Genomic DNA, 22,669 nt, shown 5'->3' on the forward strand with positions numbered 1-22,669 from the left:
TTTTTTTTTTTTTTTTTGTAAACCGCTACTCCGAGTAGCGGTTTATAATGAAAGCTGATATCTGCTTACCGTATTTTGCGCAGGTTAACCGCTACTCTGAGTAGCGGTTTAATTTCAAAATAAACCGCTACTCTGAGTAGCGGTTTATATATATAAACCGCTACTCAGAGTAGCGGTTTATTTTGAAATTAAACCGCTACTCAGAGTAGCGGTTTCCGTGGGTTAAAACAAAAAAAAAAAAATTTTCTCACGTGCCGTCCTACGTGGACGGTACGCAGGGAATTTTAGTTTTTTTGGGCATATTTTGGGAATTAAAACCCACTTTTGCATTATTCAAGGAAAAAATTCCGATAAAATATCACCTAATAATACATCAAGATCATCAAGAAAAGTGAATGTAACTAGAAGTCTTGAACAACCGACTTCCACCATTATAATTACGGACTATTTTTTATTTATTTGACGGGGTTCGCACTTTCATTAACACTTTTATGTTATTCCTGATTTTTTACTATTTGTTTTTTATTCGCAGCCTTAATTTAACCATATATACCTAATACTCCATTAATTTTGCCTCTTCTTTCTTAATTTTCTTCTGTTTGCTGTTCTAGCTGAAGAATTATGTGGTATTGTAACTCTATTTACAAAAACAAGGAAAAAAGTCGGGAAAAAAAACCAATATTTAACTATTATACAGAATCACAAATTTTCTCTTATTCCTAGCACTGATTTTTTTATTTGTTAATTTGATTGATTTTGTGAAAAATTATGAGGAAGAGTCGGCAAAAGAAGCAAACTTTCTATCAACGCCGCCAAGAAAACGATGATTGGACGGTGAAACCTCTAAATGAACACCAAAAAAACCAAGTACCCAGTTCTGATCATCATCAGGATGATATAGAACAACCTCAAACTTCTTCAACCTCAAATTTTAATCCCTCAAGTCGAATAAATTTCAAGTGGGTGTCCAAAAATGGTGGGACCCAAGTCAAAAAATCTCTTCTTGAGCCGAAATATGATGAGGGTGGGTCCAATTTTGGGGAGAATGGAGATGGGCAGGAGGTGGATGAGAGAGAAAGTGAGGTAGGAGAGAGAAAATGTGAAGTTGATGTGGTAATAGTTGGTGGGGAGAAGATTGAAGGATCTGAGTTGAGTGAGGAGAGTGGTGTTGATGATGTTGTTAGAAGATTGGAGGAGTTGCAATTTGGGGTTGAAGAAGTTGAATTATCTGAGGAACAGATTAGAATTAATGATCAAGCTCAAGAAGATGAGGTATGTTTGGTTAATTCATATACTTCTAATTTTTTTTTATTGTTAAATGTGTTTTTGATTGTTATTAGTAGGCTAAATGTGTAGTAGATTTTGTGTGATATTAACTCCAATAGTGATCATAAGCTTGATTTTAATAGAGAAAAGAAGGTGAGGATTGAATTGTTTGTGTTGTCCACTTATTGAAGGGGCTGTTAAGCATGAAGTTGATCAGTGTTATTATATTACTAATTTAGACTAACTCCATTTATTGGTATTGAAGTGTGTAACAAGATATAAGCTCTATACTTGAGAAATCTACGTTAAATATATTCTACACAGTTATTTCATTTTGCTCCCTCTGGATAGGGGTGGTGGGAGGGCCTTGTAAGGCGGCTTAAGGGTTATATGAGGTATGATGACTGGAGAAGAGCATATGTACCGCGTGGTTATTGAGATTGTTAATGATATGTAGGCTTAAAATAAGATGCTTTTTTTTTTGTATGTGCTTTAGTTTCCATGACTTCTGCAAATATTGAAGCCCAGAAATTTGCAGTATATCTCGGAACCGTCTACCATCATGATTAGGATAATGCGGTTTGCATTGAAATGCTTCCTGAGGCTATGGGTTCGTTTCATGGCTGTAATAGAGGAAGATAAGCTGCGCTAAGGTGCTCGTGGCATGCCTCTGGTGACTGGTCACAATGTAAAGTTTGTATATATGATTTTTTTTGGCTTTTGACAAAAGAGAGTTGCCAATTCCGCTCTTCTTGCCTATATGTATATGTTTTTTGTGGCTTTTGACAAAATTGAGTTGCCAATTCCGTTCTTCTTGTCTATAGGCTATGATGTTTGGATGCATTGTAATGAAAATTCTGTGGCTTAGTTATTTGTCAAAACTCAAAACTGTTGAAAATTCTTCATAAGAACAGTCGTAGTTTCAACTATGCCAAATATATACCTCCTGTATCCTAGGCGGCAGGCGCACATCTTAACATTTTGTCTTGTGCGTGGGTTTTAGAACCTTGTTAGGCCTGTTGTCTCACTGCATCTTTGTTAAGGAAATTTTCTTGGTAAGTGTACATCCTCTAGAGTCTAGAATTGTCTTTGCCTTTTCTGGTTTTGAAATTTCGCTTTTCTTTACTGTATCCTTTGGAGTGAACTTTTTGTTCTTTCCGTCCTAAGCTGCTTGAGAGCAGTTAGACAAAGGCTGAACAGTTGGATTGAAGAAACTAAAGGAAAAGAGCGCACCTCTTTTTGCACTAATATTCACAGAACACGATACTTGTAGAAAGCTGTATAATCTTTTTCTAGGAAGTTCACTTCTAATATATTTTTATTATATATAAGAGTTTCTTAGATATTATTTATCGAATATTTTCAGTTGATTGCTATGGAGTCTATCTATGGAGACAATGTCCATGTCCTTGAAAATAGACGAGGCTTGCGATCTTTCCAGGTTTGGCTTCTTCAGAAAGCTCGAGATCATTCACTAATAGCTGCATATAAGCTGATGTCATCTTTTCTTTTGCAGATTTACATACAAATTGAACTTCCTAGTGCGTATCCAGTATCAGCTAAACTAAAGGCAGATGCTCAGGCTGACTCCAAATTGGGTGATTCAGATGAATTCGTATATACTTTCAAGGTTAATTATCTGTCACCTATTGTTTTGACTTGCTTGCTGCCTAGATCATATCCAAGTCATGGTCCACCCTCTTTCACACTCTCAGTTCAATGGCTGCATAAATCTGGAATTTCCAAGCTTTGCTCCATGCTAGACATGTTGTGGAATGAGCAACCAGGACAAGAGATCCTGTACCAGTGGGTAGAATGGTTACATATTTCTTCTCTTACGTACCTTGGTTTTGATAAAGAACTTGTGCTTGGACCCTACAATGTGAAAACTGCTTCAGATAGGCGTGCTATCTCTGGAGGTGTTTCTCCTAACTTTGATATTCCATCAATGAAGAGTTACAATGATGAGAGACAACATGAGAATTTCTTGAGTGGATTTCATGAATGTTGCATCTGTTTCAGCGAGTATGCAGGTACTATTAATTATTTCTTCTCCATTATGTCCAAATATTTGGTAATCTGGGCCTAGTTGACAATGTTTTTAAGAAAGTTGCTTTTGATCATCCACATTTGTTGTATTCTTTTCGGCTTATTAATTTATTTCTGAAGATACAAGTTCAAATAAGTTTAGAGAAATTCAGGTAAGTTCAATCCCTAGGCCGTAGCTACAATAAGTTCAGATTCAATAAGATAAGTTTAGACATGTTAAGACGAGTCTAATTCAATTGAATAGAACATGCCCTGCATGTCTTTTAGCATGGTTGTATATTGGTCATTAAAGTATGATGGGTCTTTTTTATCCCTTAAGCATAATACAAGTTTTTGAGTTCATTTTGATTTTATTGTTTGACTAGAGCTTATAGTAATCACTTTTACTTAGCTATGCTTCCATGCTAGCTTCTTAATTGACATTATGCTCTCATTAAAATCACTAAAGAGTTCATGAATTAAGCATTTCTTGACCTGAAACCTTGGGTCAATTGTTTGTCAATCTAATGTGTCTGCTCGTTTTGGTCTTACTCAGTGTTACCTAATTCCCTAATTCCCCCGCGAATCGCGAATTGAGAAAAGCGAATTATGGTCGGTTTTGGTTCATTTTTGGCTCATTTTGGGCGAATTGGCGAATTCAAAAGGCGAATTAGGTAACACTGGTCTTACTAGAAGGTGTTCCATACTAAATTATTGAATCGCTCTCCTGTTCTATAGAAAAAAATAGGTAGCAAAGCTGGAGCTGTCAATGTGTTTGAAGTTGCATCCGAACTCCCTGTAATAGGTCGGAAGCTTTTGTTGGGTTTAATGAAAATCACTTCAGTGCAGGATCTTTAATGGCTGCTCAGGATCTTTATAATCTTTATAATCCATTGTTCTTTGGTGTGTTGTCCTGGTATTCCCTTCTCGACTTTCCATATATAAAGCTTTTGAAAACCTTATACTACAAGGTATCAAGCTGGGGCAGCGAACCTAATAAGGGTTCTGGTTGGCACGTGCCCACCCAAAAAAAATTCTTGTTATCGCTTTAAGATTTTTCTTAATATAGAAGATAAACTTGTAAATGTACATCAACTGTAAAGGAGTGGAGCAGTGGTAATTTACCCTTTGACGTTATAATCCTAGTTTCTATCCCCGTGCAGAATCGCTTGTAGTGCACCTTTTGCTTTTTTTGTTCTTTTTTCCTTTTTCCTTTTTCCTTTTTGAAATTAATTATTGTTGATTTTTCCCCCCTTCCAACTTTGTTTTGCTTGATCTTTCTTCCTATTCCCCAAAAAACTTCTTTGTTCTTTTCTTTTCTTTCCTTGGTTTTTATGCAGCCAACTTTTACTTGTATCCAACTCTAATCATTCAATTTTTTAAACCCTATTGTGAAGCTAACAACTATAAAATTATGAAAGTAATTTCAAAATATGATTAACCATACGTCAATATATGTTTTGGATCTGTCATTATCAAATATCAATCTGTCATTGTCAGTTTGTGTCAGGCTGTCAGCTATTGGTCAATCTGCCTATTAAGCTTATTGCTACCCTTGTGAGTTTATGTGATACGGGGTTTAGCTTGTTGTTCCACCCGCCCCTCCAAGTTATAAATCCTGGATTCGCCTCTCTGGCAATAAGGGATGTAAAATGCCTTAATTATCTCCCGTCACAGCAACATACACAGATCCCCATATTTGTTATATGATTATATATCATGGAAGGTTGCATTTTTTAAAATTGAACTTAATTTTTATGATATGTCTCACTGAAGTATTCAAGTGTAATGCATAGTCAATAGCAAATTTCTTTCTTAAAATGCATTTCTTGATTGCTCATACCTCAACATCTCCAAATATTTATGAGTGTATTGAAAATGAATAAAGACATTGCGAAGAGAGACGTATTACCTTGGAAACTTGCATGAGACATGCCATGTAGAAACAGTTTAAACTATAAACTACAATTTTGTTCTCTACCTTTTACCAAAGAAGCCGCAAGTGTCAAAAATCCAAATTATCATTGGCCTTAGGTCTGAAGATTAGATTCCAACTTACTGGATTTTCTCATCTTTGGTCCTTAACACCGAAACAAATACCTAACTAATTTCTCACCCTACTTACCAGAGTAGACTGGACTACTGGAGTTCAAAAATTTTGGAATTGAAGGAGGTTGATCATGTCCTCTCAAGACTGATGCTTAGATAATGGATGTAATACTAGATTTCTATGAAATAAATGTTATAGTAGTTATTGGCGAAGATGATTTCAATCGGTACATGCTTAGCGAAAGACAATCACAACTCCAGAACATCTGAAGCAAAATGCGATCAGAAGCCTGTTCTCCTATTGTAGTATTATGATGGCATAAGTGACTGAATTTCAGGATATCTGCAGGATGACACTTCTGTTTAGATGGTTCATAGACCTTTTCTTTTTTTACATAGAAACATGAAAAGGGGAAGAACTGAAAGCCTAATGAAGTGCTGAAGTGTTGCACATTAATATTTCGAGGGCTTTCTTACTGTCCTTGCTCACTGTTCATATTATTCTTTTGTCCAGGAGCGGAATTTTTGAGATTGCCATGTCATCACTTCTTTTGTGTAAAATGCATGACCACTTATACTGAAGTGCATGTGAAGGAAGGGACAGTTAACAAGCTGCAATGTCCAACGACTAAATGTGGCTGTATGATCCCACCTGGTTTATTGAAACGGCTGCTGGGGGATGAGGCATTTGAACGTTGGGAATCTATGATGTTGCAAAAAACCCTTGATGCAATGTCTGATATAGCTTATTGCCCCAGATGTGAAACAGCTTGTTTGGAAGATGACGACCAACATGCGCAATGTTCTAAGTGCTTCTTTAGCTTTTGCACTCTTTGCAGGGAGAAACGCCATGTGGGGATAGCATGCATGACACCAGAGATGAAGCTTAAAATATTGGAGGTAAGAGCTGTTCGATAATGTTTTTATTCGCAAGTTCAAACCTTAGCCTACAGGAGACTTGAATGCAAATTAGTTATTTAGGTGAAGTCTGGGGTAGGACAGGGTATCTGGTCTCATCATTTCCTTTGATGATGTTTTACCATATGATTAGTAGTTCACTCATCTGTCCCGGTTCTCATCCCTTTAGCACCTTGGTTCTCAAAGTATAGATAATTTTTTGCATCTGTTCTCATTTTCTGAATCAGCAGTGTTTTACCATGGACTGGGGTTCAAGTCCAACACCTTGTACGTATCTCACTATTGTCCCTCTTTTACCACGGGCATCTTTGTTATTATAGAATACACTCTTCATCTGGTTGGCCATATATCTTTTCACTCTGAAAAGGAAGCATAAGACTGACATGAAGATCTTCCTGTGAGTCGCTGGGCCCATGCCCCATAACTTGCCAAGTACTCAATCTTGTCTATTTTGCTTCCTATAGCCAAAGTTTTACCTGGTCATTTGCATCTGTCTGGCACCTCCATGATTCATCAGTTTGATAGTATGGACATAAATTTGTGTTTGAGCTGTTGTAGTGACCTGTATTGAACAAAAACTGTTATGGGGAGAGGTCATATACTTTTAGTATTACTTGACTGCCAATTTCTTTCTGTATTGGTCTGCTTTTACTGAATTAGCTTAGTTGAACTTATCCCTAGAGACTAACAGCTTATATGCGTTCTCCTGGTCATTCTAAGTATATGATTGTTTATCTTATGCAGAATGCTAATATAACAAATATGATGATTTTTAACTTAAATGCAGTTATTGCATATCGATTTGCTAACACAGTCATCATGCATCTAATTTTGTGTTGACAAATTCAGATTTTTGAGGATCAAAATAAACAGTTTGGTAAGCTCCCCAGTATTGCTGGTAGCTGCTTATAAACTACAGTCACGGTGATGAATTTATATGTAATTTTGTAAAGAAACCACTTTTGATAATTCCCATGGTAATGGAACTTCATCCTAAAATTGTGATTTTTCCTACATGAATTTCCGTTACCACACAATTCCACCTTCATTACCACACAATTCCACCTTTAAAGTGCTAATAGATGGTAATAAAAGTTGATGAAGTGAGATATTTGGGGATGAAAACATTACTATGAACATTTGGTAAACATATCTTCAGCAAAATGACCTAGAAATGGATTACCATTAGATCATATATACTACCACCTACTGAAAGGACCATGAGGGGTAATGGGACTAGCTATGTCACTTAACAACTGATTTTTTTGGGGGCCTCACGGGGAAGCCCTTGGTAAGAAGGACCCTACTGGACCAGAACCTTTCCCAGCCCTACGCAGGTTAACGTTTGAGAGTACGGGGATATAACAGAAACTTGTGACGTAACCTTCACCAAGCAAGCTTGGTGAATAACTGATGGCATATTGTTATTCGGGAAATGTGCTCTTCTTGAATGACTGCATATATATGTAATATCAATTTTCTGGATTATTAGTGAGACGGTTTGACAAATAGAGTTTAGAGTTTAGCTGTTAGAGTTTAGAGTTTGTTGTTAGAGTTTTAACTTTTTGCTTAGTAGATTTGACTGCTGATTTGACAACCTTTTTTTTTATAAATATGTTTGGTAATAATTAACCAATTGCTAAAAGCTTATTACCATTTGTTTGAGTAAAATGACATTTATAGACATTTTAATACAATGTGTAGTAGTATTATTAGAGGCAAAAAATTCATTGAAAATGTTTGTACCTAATCCTCTAAAGAAAAAGCTCCTAGTAGGAGCTTTTTCATTTTGAGAGTTCTCATTCGAAAACTCTCTCTAAAACTCTATTTTACCAAACACCTCTTTTACAGTTTTTGACTAGTCAAAACTCTAAAAGTGATCCAAAATTCTCTTTTTACTCCAAAACTCTAATTGCCAAGCACCCCCACAATGCCACATATTTCTTAGTAAGATAAGTGTCACCCAGGGAACGGAGACGAGGTAGAGGTAGATCGGATCCTGGAGTTGTGAGAATCAGAATCTGTGTCTTATGGGGAGAAGGTGAAGATGCTCACTGTAGTTCCCACCTTATTTTCTTATGACACGTAATGTTCAGGAATTATGATAAATCAACTTACCTTCTCCCATGTTTTGAGATCCACACACATGAATTGTTTGCATAGAACTTGCAACAAGGGTATGCGTAACATAATTTCAGGAACTTAGCTATCAGAAACTTCAATATATTGAAAAAACCCGCTAATATATGACTTTTAGGTTATGTAGGAGATTACATAGCAGATAGAGGGGTCGTTCACTTATCCTCCATGCATTTGAGTGGAAAGTAAGCCAAACAAACCTAAAAGTCCTTAATATAACAACCCAATTATCCCCTCCCTCTCCTTTCTGGTGTATATAAATTCTTTTCTTGTTTGTTTGCTTGTGTGTGTGCGTGCGGTGTGTGCGCTTGTGGAAAATTCACTGCTCGAACATAGTTCTCCAATCCCCTGAATTTCAATAAAGAAAGTCACATAACTTGTAGAAGAATTTGGCTGGTGCCTGGTGGTACTTTTGTAATTTTATATGCTTAACTGGAATTCAGAATTCCTATTTGGTTTCAGTTTTGGCTAATTTTGTGAACAATTTTATTGAGTGTATTAGCATTGTACTTTTAGTATTTAATTCCAGGCCCCAGGCAGGGGATCTTATTTTTGTAGTGAAATACAGTATTATCTTTTTCTAATTAATGATTAGAAATGGAATCTTAACATCAAAGTTTATGAATGCAGGAGCGCCAAAATTCATCCCATCTTATGTCTGAACAAAGACGTAAAGAGCTTGATATGATAAATGAACTTCGAAGTGTGACGGAGATTCTCCGTGATGCTAAGCAATGCCCATCGTGCAAGATAGCTATCTCTAGAACTGAAGGTTGCAATAAGATGGTGTGTACTCAGTGTGGCCATTTCTTTTGCTACCGCTGTAACAAAGAAATTAGTGGATATGAGCATTACAGGTTTGTAGTTAATTCACGAGCAGTGTAGCTGATTTGGTTTAATCTGTCAAATATTTATTTTGTCATGGAAATTTAACTCTACTGATATTGTTTCTGCGACTATATGAAGAGATGGAACATGTGAACTTTTCCCACAAGAAATGGTTGAGGAGTGGGAAGTGCGGATTAATGCTCGTCAAGTCCTGGGTCAGTTGCAAGCTCAAGCTTTTCCTGCAAATGCTCGACCTTGTCCTATGTGTGGGCAGTTGAATGCTAAGGCATGTCATACATTCATGGATCTGATCAACGTTATACAACTTTTTTACCGAAACAAATTTGTAGAGCTCCAAATTATAGACATAGTACTTTTGTTCTTAAAAATAATTGCAACACTTGCTCCTTCGGGGTCTCCATTGCACACATTCTTTTGACCATATATTTATATAGATATGAATATTGGACTTCGTTGTGTATTATACTTTACTGTATATGGTTTCATATGTGAACTTGTGTATTTATATTGATTACAGGTTGGAAACAATAATCACATCTTCTGCTGGGCATGCCAAAACCACTACTGCTACCTTTGTAGGAAGGCTGTACGACGTAGCTCTGAGCATTATGGTCCCAAAGGTTGTAAACAACATTCAGAAGGATAGGTGACTGGAACACAAAGAGAAATACACCTTGAGGTCAGTCGGGTGACAATTCTTTCTCCCTTGGGTAGGGAACACAGTTTGGTGCTTGATGAAATTCTTTGAAATTATGGAGCAAGACATCATAGATTCAATGTGCATTGGGAAGTCTGCTTTACCGCAATAGTACAGTAGTCGGCTTCTTAACACTTTATTTGGATAGAAGGAAACGGAGGGAAAGGGATGGAAGGGATAAGGAGGGGAACAAATTCCCTTATGTGGATAGTGGATACATTGGGGGAAGGGAGGGGAGGGAGAGGGAAGGATCTACTTTCCCTCCCTTTTTAATAAATATCGTCCCTCCCAGATTGGAGAGATTATCTTTCCCCTTCTCCTTCCAAATAAAGTGTAAATGTGCTCTAAGATGACTTAGCAACAGAATATTTCTAATGGCCCATTTGGTAGTCGTTAATAAATTGCGATAATGGGAGTGAATTTTAAGTGTAATTTTATTAGGGAAGCATCCTTAAAATCTCCATGGGGAGTTATTTTTTCTCCATGAAAAAACAATCTCACTCCTGAACTTGTGTTTTTGTCTCTAAGGGATAATCAAATTGCTATTTGAAACATTATTTTCTTTTGTATATTATTCAAGTCCTACAGATTATACACCAATTATTTACCATTTCGGCTCCGTTTGGTAGGGTGTAAAACGTTTTCTAGGAAAACTGTTTTCCTCTATTTTCAGTTTTACATTGTTTGGCTGGCAAAAGAGTGTAAAATCATTTTCTTTTGGGGTAAAATTACTCTCCTAATGATGGAAAACCATTTTCCTTTCAAAATGAAGGGAAAACTATTTTCCTTTTCTCTCTTGTACACTCATGTCACTACCTCCTTACTTTCCCTTTCATTTTTCTTTCATTTCATCATTTTTCTTACATCGAATCAAACAACGGAAAACTAATTTTGGAATTGTGTTTTCCATTGTAAATTGTTTTCCATGAAAATCATTTTTACACTGAAAATATTTTACGTCCTACCAAACGGGGCCTTCATTCTTTCAAGTCTTGACGTATTGAGAATGTCTGACTTAAAAAATCAAATGATCATTTAATTCAACTTTCAGAAAATTGTCTGACTTAAAAACAGAAGATCAGAATCTTAGAGCTGCATGAGGTTACGTCTTTCTTCATGTGCGAAACGAAAATTCATTCAGAAAATCTGTTCATTCAAATGTTTAAAATTTGCAAAATGTAACATAAAAACAAATTGGATACATGTAGAGAAAATTAACATAAAAAACTTGGTCTTTTACTTCTACTTTAATCTATGGTTAGTACCTGCGAGTGACAATGAGACGGAATCCATAAGTTCCTCGTCTGATTCAAGAGCTTTCGTAGAATCAGTAAGTAAACATATTTCTAGATCCGTACTTCCTGCAGCCTCATATCCAGATTCCAGGATAAGAAGTCATCTTCGATCTTCCCTAGATATGTTTGCATACCCTATGGCCAGCTAGTGCTTTACCGGGTCGAAAATCATTCCCATACACGTCGACGTCAGGGATTGTGTTGAAGTTACACAAGCAGGATGTAAAGCCTCATCAACTTGCAAATATCAGCAAAGCATTAACAGCATCAACAGCTCTTCAGTAGCACTGAAGCAACAACTGTCAGCTCTAACAAACTAAGCCAGCTCAGCATATTCTGTTAATATGTAATAACAAACTTGTACAGCTCACCTAGAGTTAGTTACTACTGTAGCTTAGTTTTATAAATATAGCTGAGATTGTAATAGTTGTTTTTTCAATGAAATACAATATAATTTTCCTCTCTCTAAAATTCAGAGAGTTGTATTCTCTCCAAAACTCTTGTTATATTCTTTGAAGCATTTCAATGCATTATTCAATATTCATCTACTGAATTTCATGAAGTTAGATGAACAATTTCATCATGGTATCAGAGCATAAGTGTTCTGGATTATAATCAAATGTTCCGCATCAATTCTTAATCTCTGATTTGAAGAACTGAGATCAAATTTGTTTTTCTAACGATTGAATCAATCTTCTCCACTTGCTGAAATCAAGAAATCGAGGTATTTTCTTCTGAATTTCTTCAAATTGCATCAAAGAATGGCACCTAGAAATTCAAATGCAAATGCAAACTTAAATGAATCTCACTCACATCTTGAATTTTCACAAGATCCTAACAATGTGTATTATCTCAGTTCATCTGATTTAAATACTACAAAATTAGTTCCTATAGTTTTTTCTGGTTCTGGCTTTGCTGATTGGAAAAGATCCATGGTGATTGCATTATCAGCTAGAAATAAGCTAGGTTTTGTTGATGGTTCTATATCAAAACCATCTGGAAATGCAAATTTACTGAAAATATGGACTAGATGCAATGATCTAGTTATATCCTGGTTTCTTGCTTCATTAGATCAAGTCATTGCTAGATCAATATTGTATTTCAAAACAGCAAGAGAGATTTGGCTTAATCTTGAAGAAAGATTTGGTAATTTTTCTGGAACTGAGTTATATAGTCTGCAACAACAACTGAATGACGTAACTCAGGAAGAAGATGAAAATATTTCAGAGTTTTTTACACAAGAATCAAATCTCTATGGGATATGATTGATGGTCTTGATCCAATTCCTGCTTGTGTGTGTACTGGTTGCAATTGTAACATAACCAAGCTCATTCTGAAGTCACAACAGAATGCTAGATTGTTATGTTTCTTAATGAAAGCAAATCAGAAATATGCTTTGGTCAAGAGTACTATACTCATGATGCAACCTCTACCAAACATAACACAAGCCTATAGACTTTTATGCCAAGAAGAAAGTCACAGAGGACTTGCAGACTCTACTAAGAACAACAGTGAAGTTGTAGCTTTCACAGCAAGGAAGATTGATTAGAAACCTTACAAGCAACAAGCTGCCAGAGTTACATTCAACACTAACAATAACTCAGGCTACAATTCTAGTAAGGTTCTCACTAGTAACAAAAGACCTTCACTCTTTTATTGTGATCACTGTAAAATGGGAGGTCACTCCATGGATAGATGCTGGAAAATTCATGGATATCCTGCCAATCATAAGTATGCCAAAGGCAAGAAAGTAGCAGCAGTTGCTCATGGTGAAACAGCTGATGATGAGAACAGTGAGATGATTCAAGCATCATTCACTAAAGATCAGTATGTGAAGTTGATGGATGCTCTTAATCAACACAACACTGCTGATCAGACTGAACATAATGCTGGAGGTTCTCTTGGACTGGCATCTAGTGCTCAACTAGCAGGTATTTTTTGTCTAAATTCCGTTTTGAAACAAAATTGGATCATTGACAGTGGTGCCACTGATCATATGTGTTCCAATTTAAATCTATTTATCAATTATCATGAAGTATCTGGTACCAATCACTTCATAACTATACCTGATGGAAGCAAAATTCAGGTAAAACATGTTGGAAACATTAAATTGGGTTCTTTCTTAGCGCTTAAAAATGTTTTACATGTTCCTGGTTTTCATTTTAATCTCATTTCCATTCCCAAAATATGTCAAGATGATTCTTACACAATTAAATTCACTCATGACAAGTGTTTCATTCAGGGCCCTTTGATGAACCACTGCATGGTTCTTGGTGAGCTGGAGCATGGTCTCTACAAATTAAGTGAAGATGTTCTTTCTTCTGCACCTCTTCATGTTTCTACTATAGATAATAATACTACTGTGTCTACTTCAAACCTTTCTACTTGTTTCACTGCTGTAGAAAATGCCAAGCTATGGCATCTCAAACTAGGACACATCTCTTTTAACAAAATTCCAGAATTAGATCCTTCTGTAGATTAATGGTTGTCTAGCTGAACATTTTGCAATTTGTCCAATAGAAAGCAACCTAGAAGATCTTTTCCTATTAGCTCAATAAAATCACCTTTGCTTTTCAACTACTTCATGTAGATGTATGGGGACCTTACAGAACTTGTACCTATTCTGGTCATAACATGTTCCTTACAATTGTTGATGATTTTACAAGAGTCACTTGGACTCATTTAATGAAAAGCAAATCTGATTCTGTTGCTTTAATGACTCAGTTCTTGAATTTCATTGCCACTCAGTTTCATACTCAGGTTCAAACTGTGAGAACAGATAATGCACCTGATCTTATAGAAGGAGATATGAAACAGCTCTTTATTGATAGAGGCATTGAAAATCAGAAAAGTTGCAGTGGTACACCACAACAAAATGGTGTAGTGGAACGCAAGCACAAGCATTTGCTTGAAACAGCAAGGTCTCTTCTATTACAATAAAAAATTCCTACAAAATATTGGGGTGATTGTATATTAACTGCCACTTATTTGATCAATAGAATGCCTCTCACCAGCATTCAAAATGCAACCCCTTTTGAAAAACTCTTCAAATACAAACCTACTCTTAAACACTTGAGAATATTTGGGTGTTTATGTTATGCCAACACTACTTCTGTAAACAGAACCAAACTTGATCCCAAAGCTCATCCTTGCATTTTTCTTGGTTACCCTCCTGCACAAAAGGCATACAAAGTCCTTGATCTTGTCACACACAAAATTCTGATATCTAGAGATGTTGTTTTCTTTGAAAAACACTTCCCTTTTCACTATTCTTCAACCACAAACAAACCTCTCTCACAAATTTATCCTTTGCAAATTTTTCTCCCTACAGTAACTGATCTTAGTGATTCTAGCTCAGTTCCATTCTCTACTTCTTCTCCTAATTCACCTTCTATTCCTACTCCTGATTCTAGCTCAGTTCCTTCTACTACTTCTACTGCTTCTCCTATTTCTGATTCTTCCCTTCCTACTCTAAGGAAGTCTACCAGAATTTCTAAACCTTCTACACATCTTCATGACTATATTTGTTCTCACACTACTCTTTCTACCTGGTGTAATTTGGTTTCCTATCAAAATTTTCCTTCACCTTCTAAGGCTTTCCTAGCCTCCTTGCTCACTACTATTGAACCAACCAGTTATCATGAAGCTGCTAAGGATCCATTATGGGTCAAAGCCATGGATTCAGAATTTTCAGCATTAACAGATAACAAAACATGGGATGTTGTGTCTCTTCCTAAAGGCAAGAAACCTATTGGTTAAATGGGTTTATAGAATCAAAAGAAAAGCAGATGGTTCCATTGATAGATACAAGGCCAGGTTGGTTGCAAAGGGTTTCACTCAAAAATATGGTATAGATTACCAAGAGACCTTCTCTCCAGTGGTGAAAATGGCTACTATTAGAAGTATCCTTGCTTTGGCTGCTAGCAAAGGATGGACTTTATATCAATTGGATATAAATAATGCCTTCTTGCATGGGGATCTCCATGAAGAAGTATACATGCATATGCCTACTGGTATTCCTAATCCTCACAAGCTTGTTTGTAGGCTTAACAAATCCCTTTATGGCTTAAAACAAGCCAGCAGGCAATGGTTTCAAAAGCTCAATTCTGCTTTGCTCTCACAAGGCTTCCTTCAGTCTAAAAATGACTATTCTCTCTTTATCAAGAAAGAAAGTGATGATATCACCATCCTTGCTGTCTATGTGGATGATATAATCATCACAGGCACCAACTTAGCTACTATTGACTCTCTCAAAGCCTATTTACATAACACCTTCAGTATAAAAGATCTGGGAAAGTTGCATTACTTCCTAGGTATTGAAGTCCTCACCACTTCTGATGGTTTTATTCTCTCTCAACACAAATTCACTAAAGAGCTTCTTCAAGATAGTGGTTTAACCTTTCAGAAAAAGACCTCTACTCCTCTTCCTACACATGTCAAGTTATTAATTGATGAAGGAGATTTGTATCATGATCCAGCAGCTTATAGAAGCTTAGTTGGTAAGCTTAACTTCTTAACTCATACCAGACCTGACCTTGCTTTTGCTGTTCAAAGTCTAAGCCAATTCATGCATTCTCCAGAAATTGCTCACTATCAAGCTCTTGTTCATACCCTTCATTATGTCAATTCTACTGCTGGTCAAGGAATCCTTCTCAAAGCCTCTGATAAGCTTACCCTTCAAGCCTATAGTGATTCAGATTGGGCTGCCTGTCCCAATACCAGAAAATCTGTCACTGGTTATGTCCTTCTCCTAGGGACTTCTCCAATAAGTTGGAAATCTAAAAAGCAAGGCACCACTTCTAAATCTTCTTCAGAAGCTGAATATAGAGCCATGGCTCAAGCTGCCTCAGAAGCTTGCTGGTTAGTCAGACTTCTTACAGAGTTAGGCATCTCTAATCTCACTCCTGTCACTCTACATTGTGATAATATGTCAGCCTTACACATTGCTCGCAATCCAGTCTTCCATGAGTGTACCAAGCACATAGAAGTGGACTGTCACTTTACCAGAGACAAGGTTCTAGAAGGCTTACTTCAACTTAGCTATCTTCCTACACATAATCAATTAGCTGATGTTTTTACTAAGATACTTCCTGTTGCTCAACATAAAAACCTACTTTTCAAACTAGGTATGGTTCCTACCTCTCCATCCCCTAATTTGAGGGGGGGTGTTGAAGTTACACAAGCATGATGTAAAGCCTCAGCAACTTCCAAATATCAGCAAGGCATCAGCAGCATCAACAACTCTTTAGTAGCACTGAAGCAACAACTGTCAGCTTTAACAAACTAAGCCAGCTGAGCATATTCTGTTAATATGTAATAACAAACTTGTACAGCTCACCTAGAGTTAGTTACTACTGTAGCTTAGTTGTATAAATATAGCTGAGATTGTAATAGTTGTTTTTTCAATGAAATACAATATAATTTTCCTCTCTCTAAAATTCAGAGAGTTGTATTCTCTCTAAAACTCTTGTTATATTCTTTGAAGCATTTCAATGCATTATTCAATATTCATCTACTGAATTTCAAAGTTAGATGAACAATTTCATCAGATTGGCATACTTGATACAACTGTAGTTGATTCATTGGAGTTTTCTCTATGAATCTTGGACCACAAGCAGGGGCGGATCCAGGATTTCAATAATGGTGGGGCACCAAATTAATCAACCTAACATTGTGCAAAAATTCAAAAAGATCCAAAAATACATAAGTTGAAATTCCTACATATTTAGTTAATTGATTTTGTAGCATTGAATATTTGATATATATTTTGCAAAAAAGCAATCACACACATTGATATTCAAATAAAAAAAAAAGCAATTTCGTTGTAATTCAATCAAGAAAGCAAGTAATACAATTTGAAACAAGAAAAAAAGTAAATTAATACTTCATACTTGTGGAAACCGGAAAAGAAACAAAAAAGAGTAAGAATTACTCCCTCCGTCTTTTTTTATTTGCTACAAGCACTTTTTCACAAAGACCAAGGAGGGAGTGGGGACCATTGACATAAATGGAATTAACAAAAAAGCAAATAGGTAAATTGTGGGACCTATGTATTATATATGGAAACATTTAAAATCAAGTACGGAAGTGATGGCAAATTTGTAAATAAAGTATGGGACCTATGTACTATATATGGAAATATTTGCAAATGTAGCAAATAAATTGAAACACCCCTAAATGGCAAAATGTAGCAAATAAAAAAAGACGGAGGGAGTAAGAAAGACATACTTGTGAAATTGGGCTAAAAGGAAATTCTCTACTGTTGGCACGAATTGCAAAGCTTAAATCTAATTGAATTGTCTTGTTGTACACTTGTACTGTGGCTGTGTGGCAAACTGGGCTACAGGCAGACTGGCAGTGCGACAGGCGACAGTGTCACGTCGTCGTTACTCGTCAGCATAAGTCCTCTACTGCTCTTTGCCTCTCTCACAGCGGGTCAGATTATTTTTAGGTTCTAAAAGTACTTTTGGGCAGCGGGATTTTGTGAAACCGAGTAGTAGAAGTATACGGTATTCCGCCCCTGCACCTCCCCCTCATGGTTGAGATTTGAATCTAATTATAAGCAACTGCTTTTGACCTGATTACACCCTTGGAAGAGTACTTATTTGGTTGTCAAAATGTATAGCCACTAGGTAATTGTTTGATATATAAGATATTATATGTAGGTAATAGAAATTTTCATGATTTTCAGATTTGAGTCGTTGTTTGATTGACAAGAAGTGCGAAAATGGGGATAATGAAAATTCATGAAAATTTGAAATTCCTACAAAATGTAGAAATTTATTTACCTACCCTCTCCTTGGTCACTCATAATTCCTTCATAAATTCCTATGAATTACAACTTTTTTTATGGCTACCGCATAATTTAGACTAATTCCTAGAAATTTTATAATTCCTCACAAATTGTAAATTTCTTTGGGGGTTTAATTCCCATTGCAACCAAACAAGCACTAAAAATACGCAAAAGCCACCATTAGTATAAACCAGCATATTAGTTGAGCAAAACTGACAGGAGAGAAGTTATGATATTAAGAGCGGAATATCTCTTGTAAGGATTAAACGTTCACTTATTTAGGCGAATAAGAGCGATATTAAAGCTTGGGGTTGAACATCTGTTGCATGCAAATCACTACAAGTTAATAAGAGAAAGTTGCATGGATCAAAGGCTTGTTCTTCCCAACTTCTTTTCAGTTCAATTCAGTTGCAATAAGTTCAGTTAGTTAAGTTTCAATCAGTTCAGTTCAGTTAATTAAGTTTCAATCAGTTCACTTCAGTTCGATTCAACTTTGCGCAGTTTAGCTCCAATTATCATTTCTATTAGTAATAATTTAATTCAGTTCTATTCAATTCAGTTTAGTTTAGTTCAGTTGCAATCAGTACAATTCAATTCAAATTAGTTTAGTTCAGTTGCAATCAGTTTAGTTGAGTTCGATTCAATTCAGTTCAGTTGTTTTATGCTGAATATAATACTCCCCAATGCGTACTAAGACGTGGACCAAGACTTTGACGATGAAGAATTGTTCTAATTGCGTTACATGGAAAAAGAATTGTGGATGAGATTTTTTTGTTTTGTTTTATTTAGTTTCTTAATTTGATGAGGATTTTAATTATATAACAAGATTGTTTTTAGGTATATGTAATATCTTCTAGAACTATTATCTTGGGGAGGAAGTATCCTAATTCTAGCAAAATAAGGTTTTCTTGTTTAGTCTATAAAAGAGGGTTTAGGCTTAACTAGGAAAATATAAGGGTGAGATTCACAACAACAAAAGAGGGTATGGTGGTGTGAGCGGGAGGAGTCACCAACGAAAATCTTAAGTGGTAGGAACTGTCAATTAATCATTGTAACACTCCGACCATGTTCTACTTTTCAAAATACCTTTTCAATATATAACTTAAAGAATCATCAACGCATTATCGCTCGTGTGATAACGTATCGGCTTATACATAATTTTGTAGCGGGAAACATAATAAGCTTTAAAAATAAAACTTAGTGCACCATAAAAGTCAACTTTAAAAGTCAAACCAATAAAACTCAAAGTCAAATTCAAAAGTTAAAGTCAACAAAAATAGTCAAAGTCAACTACAAAAAGTATAAAGTCAAAGTATTGATCCCTGAACTCATGATGCATCATCTTTGAACCTGGAAATGAATGATACACTATTGATCCCTAGAGACTACTCACCAAATGATTAATCACATGATCAATAAGGCATAGCCATGATCAACACACACACAATAGCCATGATCAACACACACACACACACACAAAGCACGTAATCAGCAAAGCTGAAAACTGCATACTAAATACATAAACAAACTTAGCATGATACTAATAAATAACAAGCAGAGATAAATAATAATATAATAACACTGTAGACTACTTCTACTGAATAAAACTTCACAATTAATAGATTATTTAATTTAGATGGTGTAGGCATAAAATTTTTATTATATGCCACGTCACACAATAAAGTCAAATGTTGACTTTTGTTAATAAATGATCATCTAAATTAATTAATTTGGGCTCACTATTAAACGTGGCCTATTTTAATTAAATCATTTATTATGGAGTCTTGGACTTATTAAATGAAAGTTGGACTGTTATGTCCATGAGGCCCAAGAGGCAGGTCATGTGGAAACCCTAGGGTTCTCCTAACTCTATAAATAGAGCTCTCCTCTTCACTTGCTGGAGGAGAAGAAATCAGACTCCAGAACCAGCAAAGAGAAACACACAAGGCACAACCTAAACTTCTCAAGTAGCCTCTCTGCCAAAAGTCAAGTTGCATCAGATTCTCTTCGAGAAGAAGAACAAGATCAACCTTGAGCGAGATCAAGCCCGAAGGCCCTCATTCAAGAAGATCATATTGGTTCTTGAGCAACAACAAACCAACATCAAATACTTCCAATAGAAGAAGAACAACAAGAATTCAAATTGACGTGCCGTTCTATTCTACATCAATATCCCTGAACAAGATCATGCATGAAGGCCCTTATTCAGGAAAATCCAAACTGTTCGTGAATTGCAAAGTTCAAATACACGTGGAGATTTAATCAGAGGATTAAAACATTAGAGATTGTAACCCAAAAAATACAAAATTAATAAACTTATCATTTGTTCACATCTTTTGATTCTATTTTGCAGATTTAAAATTTGTGTTTACAAATTTGGCACGCTCGGTGGGACAATCTCTACCTTTCATCTTTTTCTCCATTCAAGCAATGAAGTAAATTCATTCGACCATGGTGGCCAAGAGAAGATCTGTTCATGACAGCAACAAATCCTTTCCTCCAAGCGTGGATCCTTCAACGGAGTTAATCATTGGAGCGACAAATGTTGTTAATGTAAGTGTCATGACCATTGAAGCAAATACCATGGAGGAAGAATTAGCAAACATGAAGATGCTCATTCACTAACTCGCCAAGGAGAATGAGGAAAAAGAAGCACAAATCAAAATCCAAAGCAAACAACTTGCTGCTCTGACAAAGAAACTTGAGAAACGTCCAACTGGTGAAAGCGAAGGCGATAGTGGTGGATCCAAATTTAGCATGAAGTCAAAGACTAGTGCAAAGGATGGAGCTATCCATGGCGATTCATTCAATTTCCAACAAATTCAAGATATGATAGCCACAGCTGTCAAACGCCAACTTAGTGGAGATTTTGATGGGAACGACCACTACACCAAGCCTTATACAAAGAGAATTGATGCCCTAGAAATGCCTATGGGCTATTAACCTCCCAAATTCATGCATTTCGATGGCATTGGCAATCCCAAACAACATATATCACACTTTATTGAAACTTGTAATAATGCAGGTACTGAAGGAGACCTACTCGTAAAGCAGGTCGTTCGATCTCTGAAAGGAGTGGCATTTGATTGATACACCGACTTAGCCGCTAGATTAATTGACAACTGGGAACAAATGGAAGAAGCATTTATGGATTGTTTCTTCAGCACTCGCCGTATTGTCAGCATGACTGAGTTGACAAAAACCACCCAGCTGGCGGATGAGCCTGTTATAGAATATATTAATCGATGGCACACGTTGTGTATTCAATGCAAATATCACCTATCTGAAGCATCCGCTGTAGAGTTGTGCACCCAAGGCATGCATTGGGACCTGGCTTACATATTGCAAGGAATTAAGCTAAACACATTCCAAGAACTGGCAACTCGGGCTCACGAAATGGAGATGACCATCGCCAACCATGAAGAGAAGTAGGATTAGACATCTACATCGATGATTGTTCATGGCTGCAACCTTGTAAAAAAAAATTCACAAAAGGACAAAAATACCCAAAAAAAACTCCTAAGTAAGAGTATAAACTGCGTATCTGGAAAAAAAATCTCCTAAGCAAGAGTATAAACTGCAAATTCAAAAAAAAAGAAAAACTCCTAAGTAAGAGTATAAACTGCATAACTAGAACAAAAAAAAAATTACTCCTAAGCAAGAGGATAAACTGCATACTTGTCAAAAAATTGAAAATCGAACTACGTTTGGCTTGATCCAAAAAGGTGTAAAAACCAGTTTATTTGGTACGTAGGCGTTTTGGATAATTAAATATTTAAGATAATTAAATATTCAAGAGCAGCCACAAAAAAGTAAGTATAATTTTAAAATTGTACTCCATCAAGTCTGAATATGTTTTAACAAAATACGAAACACAAGCTTGGGGGCATAGCTGTTGTCCACTTGGCTTCACGAATCACTTTGTCAGATGATGAAGCATGATAAAAACTTTGCGGTTGTCATTCATTCGAAGTGCTGGAGAGCGCTATCAAGCACCAGAGTTTCAACAAATATGTTAAGCATGGAGATTGGAGAAAACTCTCAAGCACCAATACTTCGTCAAATCGCCTCGAAGTTCTGGAGAAAGCTTCCAAGCACCAGCGATCCGACAAAAATTTAAGCAACAAGATCGATGGAGAAAGCTTCCAAGCACCATCACCTATTAAAGTTCATTGGAGAAAGCTTCCAAGCACCAACACTTGGCAGCATACACTTCAAACATTGAATTGGAGAAGAGCTCAAAAGCGCGGAATATTTTATTGTACGATGGAGAAAGCTTCCAAGCATCATCAACTTCAAAATAAACATGATGGTTTAGACCTTTGGAAAAAGTTTTCACGGAAATTGGAGAAAATTTCAAGCACCAACATCGTGGCGAGCAAAGATCAATCACCACCTTCAACCAACATCATACATGTCAGAAAAGTCGTGCCAAAGCTGCTTCTAATAAGACAGATTTGCGGCAACGAGTGACATTAAGAAGTGGCTCGTTGACATCAAATGATGGATCCATTCTACTCTAATCATAATATGAAAAAGAAAAATGATAGAGTATCAACATGAATACATTACTATATGATCTATATCCATCATGACATCATCATGTTATAGCCAAAAAAAAAAAAGGAGTTGAAA

At 36.2% G+C, this 22,669-nt stretch overlaps 3 protein-coding genes across 4 annotated transcripts; all 3 read left to right on the forward strand.

The window, feature by feature from the left end:
- The first annotated feature begins 435 nt into the window (after positions 1–435).
- LOC104893002 (uncharacterized) lies at positions 436–10,560 on the forward strand. 2 transcript variants are annotated; one of them, XM_048644798.2, is made up of 8 exons: positions 1,131–1,272; positions 1,805–1,954; positions 2,633–2,707; positions 2,783–3,299; positions 5,858–6,243; positions 9,031–9,257; positions 9,367–9,514; positions 9,767–10,560. In XM_048644798.2, the coding sequence occupies exons 2-8, from the start codon at positions 1,931–1,933 to the stop codon at positions 9,893–9,895; spliced, it is 1,506 nt and encodes a 501-aa protein (XP_048500755.1). In that variant the 5' UTR covers positions 1,131–1,272; positions 1,805–1,930; the 3' UTR covers positions 9,896–10,560. The 2 variants fall into 2 exon arrangements, with proteins under 2 accessions (XP_010677335.2, XP_048500755.1); XM_010679033.4 differs by lacking the exon at positions 1,805–1,954 and having other exon boundaries at positions 436–1,272.
- A 1,442-nt stretch (positions 10,561–12,002) lies between these two features.
- LOC125497856 (uncharacterized) lies at positions 12,003–12,506 on the forward strand. The gene has a single exon (XM_048645557.1). The coding sequence runs from the start codon at positions 12,003–12,005 to the stop codon at positions 12,504–12,506; it is 504 nt and encodes a 167-aa protein (XP_048501514.1).
- A 2,621-nt stretch (positions 12,507–15,127) lies between these two features.
- Positions 15,128–16,429, forward strand: LOC125497855 (uncharacterized mitochondrial protein AtMg00810-like). Its single transcript, XM_048645556.1, has one exon. It carries the CDS (start codon positions 15,128–15,130, stop codon positions 16,427–16,429), a length of 1,302 nt encoding a protein of 433 aa, XP_048501513.1.
- The last annotated feature ends 6,240 nt before the right edge of the window (positions 16,430–22,669 follow it).

Source organism: Beta vulgaris, chromosome 5 (genome assembly GCF_026745355.1).
Source record: "Beta vulgaris subsp. vulgaris cultivar EL10 chromosome 5, EL10.2, whole genome shotgun sequence".
Taxonomy (NCBI): Eukaryota; Viridiplantae; Streptophyta; class Magnoliopsida; order Caryophyllales; family Amaranthaceae; genus Beta; species Beta vulgaris.

Coding starts and splice junctions, on each gene's coding strand:
- LOC104893002 (XM_010679033.4), top strand. CDS start 769: ATGAGGAAGAGTCGGCAAAAGAAGCAAACTTTCTATCAACGCCGCCAA. Junction 9,258..9,366: donor AGTGGATATGAGCATTACAG/GTTTGTAGTTAA, acceptor GACTATATGAAG/AGATGGAACATGTGAACTTT. Junction 9,515..9,766: donor GTGGGCAGTTGAATGCTAAG/GCATGTCATACA, acceptor TATTGATTACAG/GTTGGAAACAATAATCACAT.
- LOC125497856 (XM_048645557.1), top strand. CDS start 12,003: ATGGCACCTAGAAATTCAAATGCAAATGCAAACTTAAATGAATCTCAC.
- LOC125497855 (XM_048645556.1), top strand. CDS start 15,128: ATGGCTACTATTAGAAGTATCCTTGCTTTGGCTGCTAGCAAAGGATGG.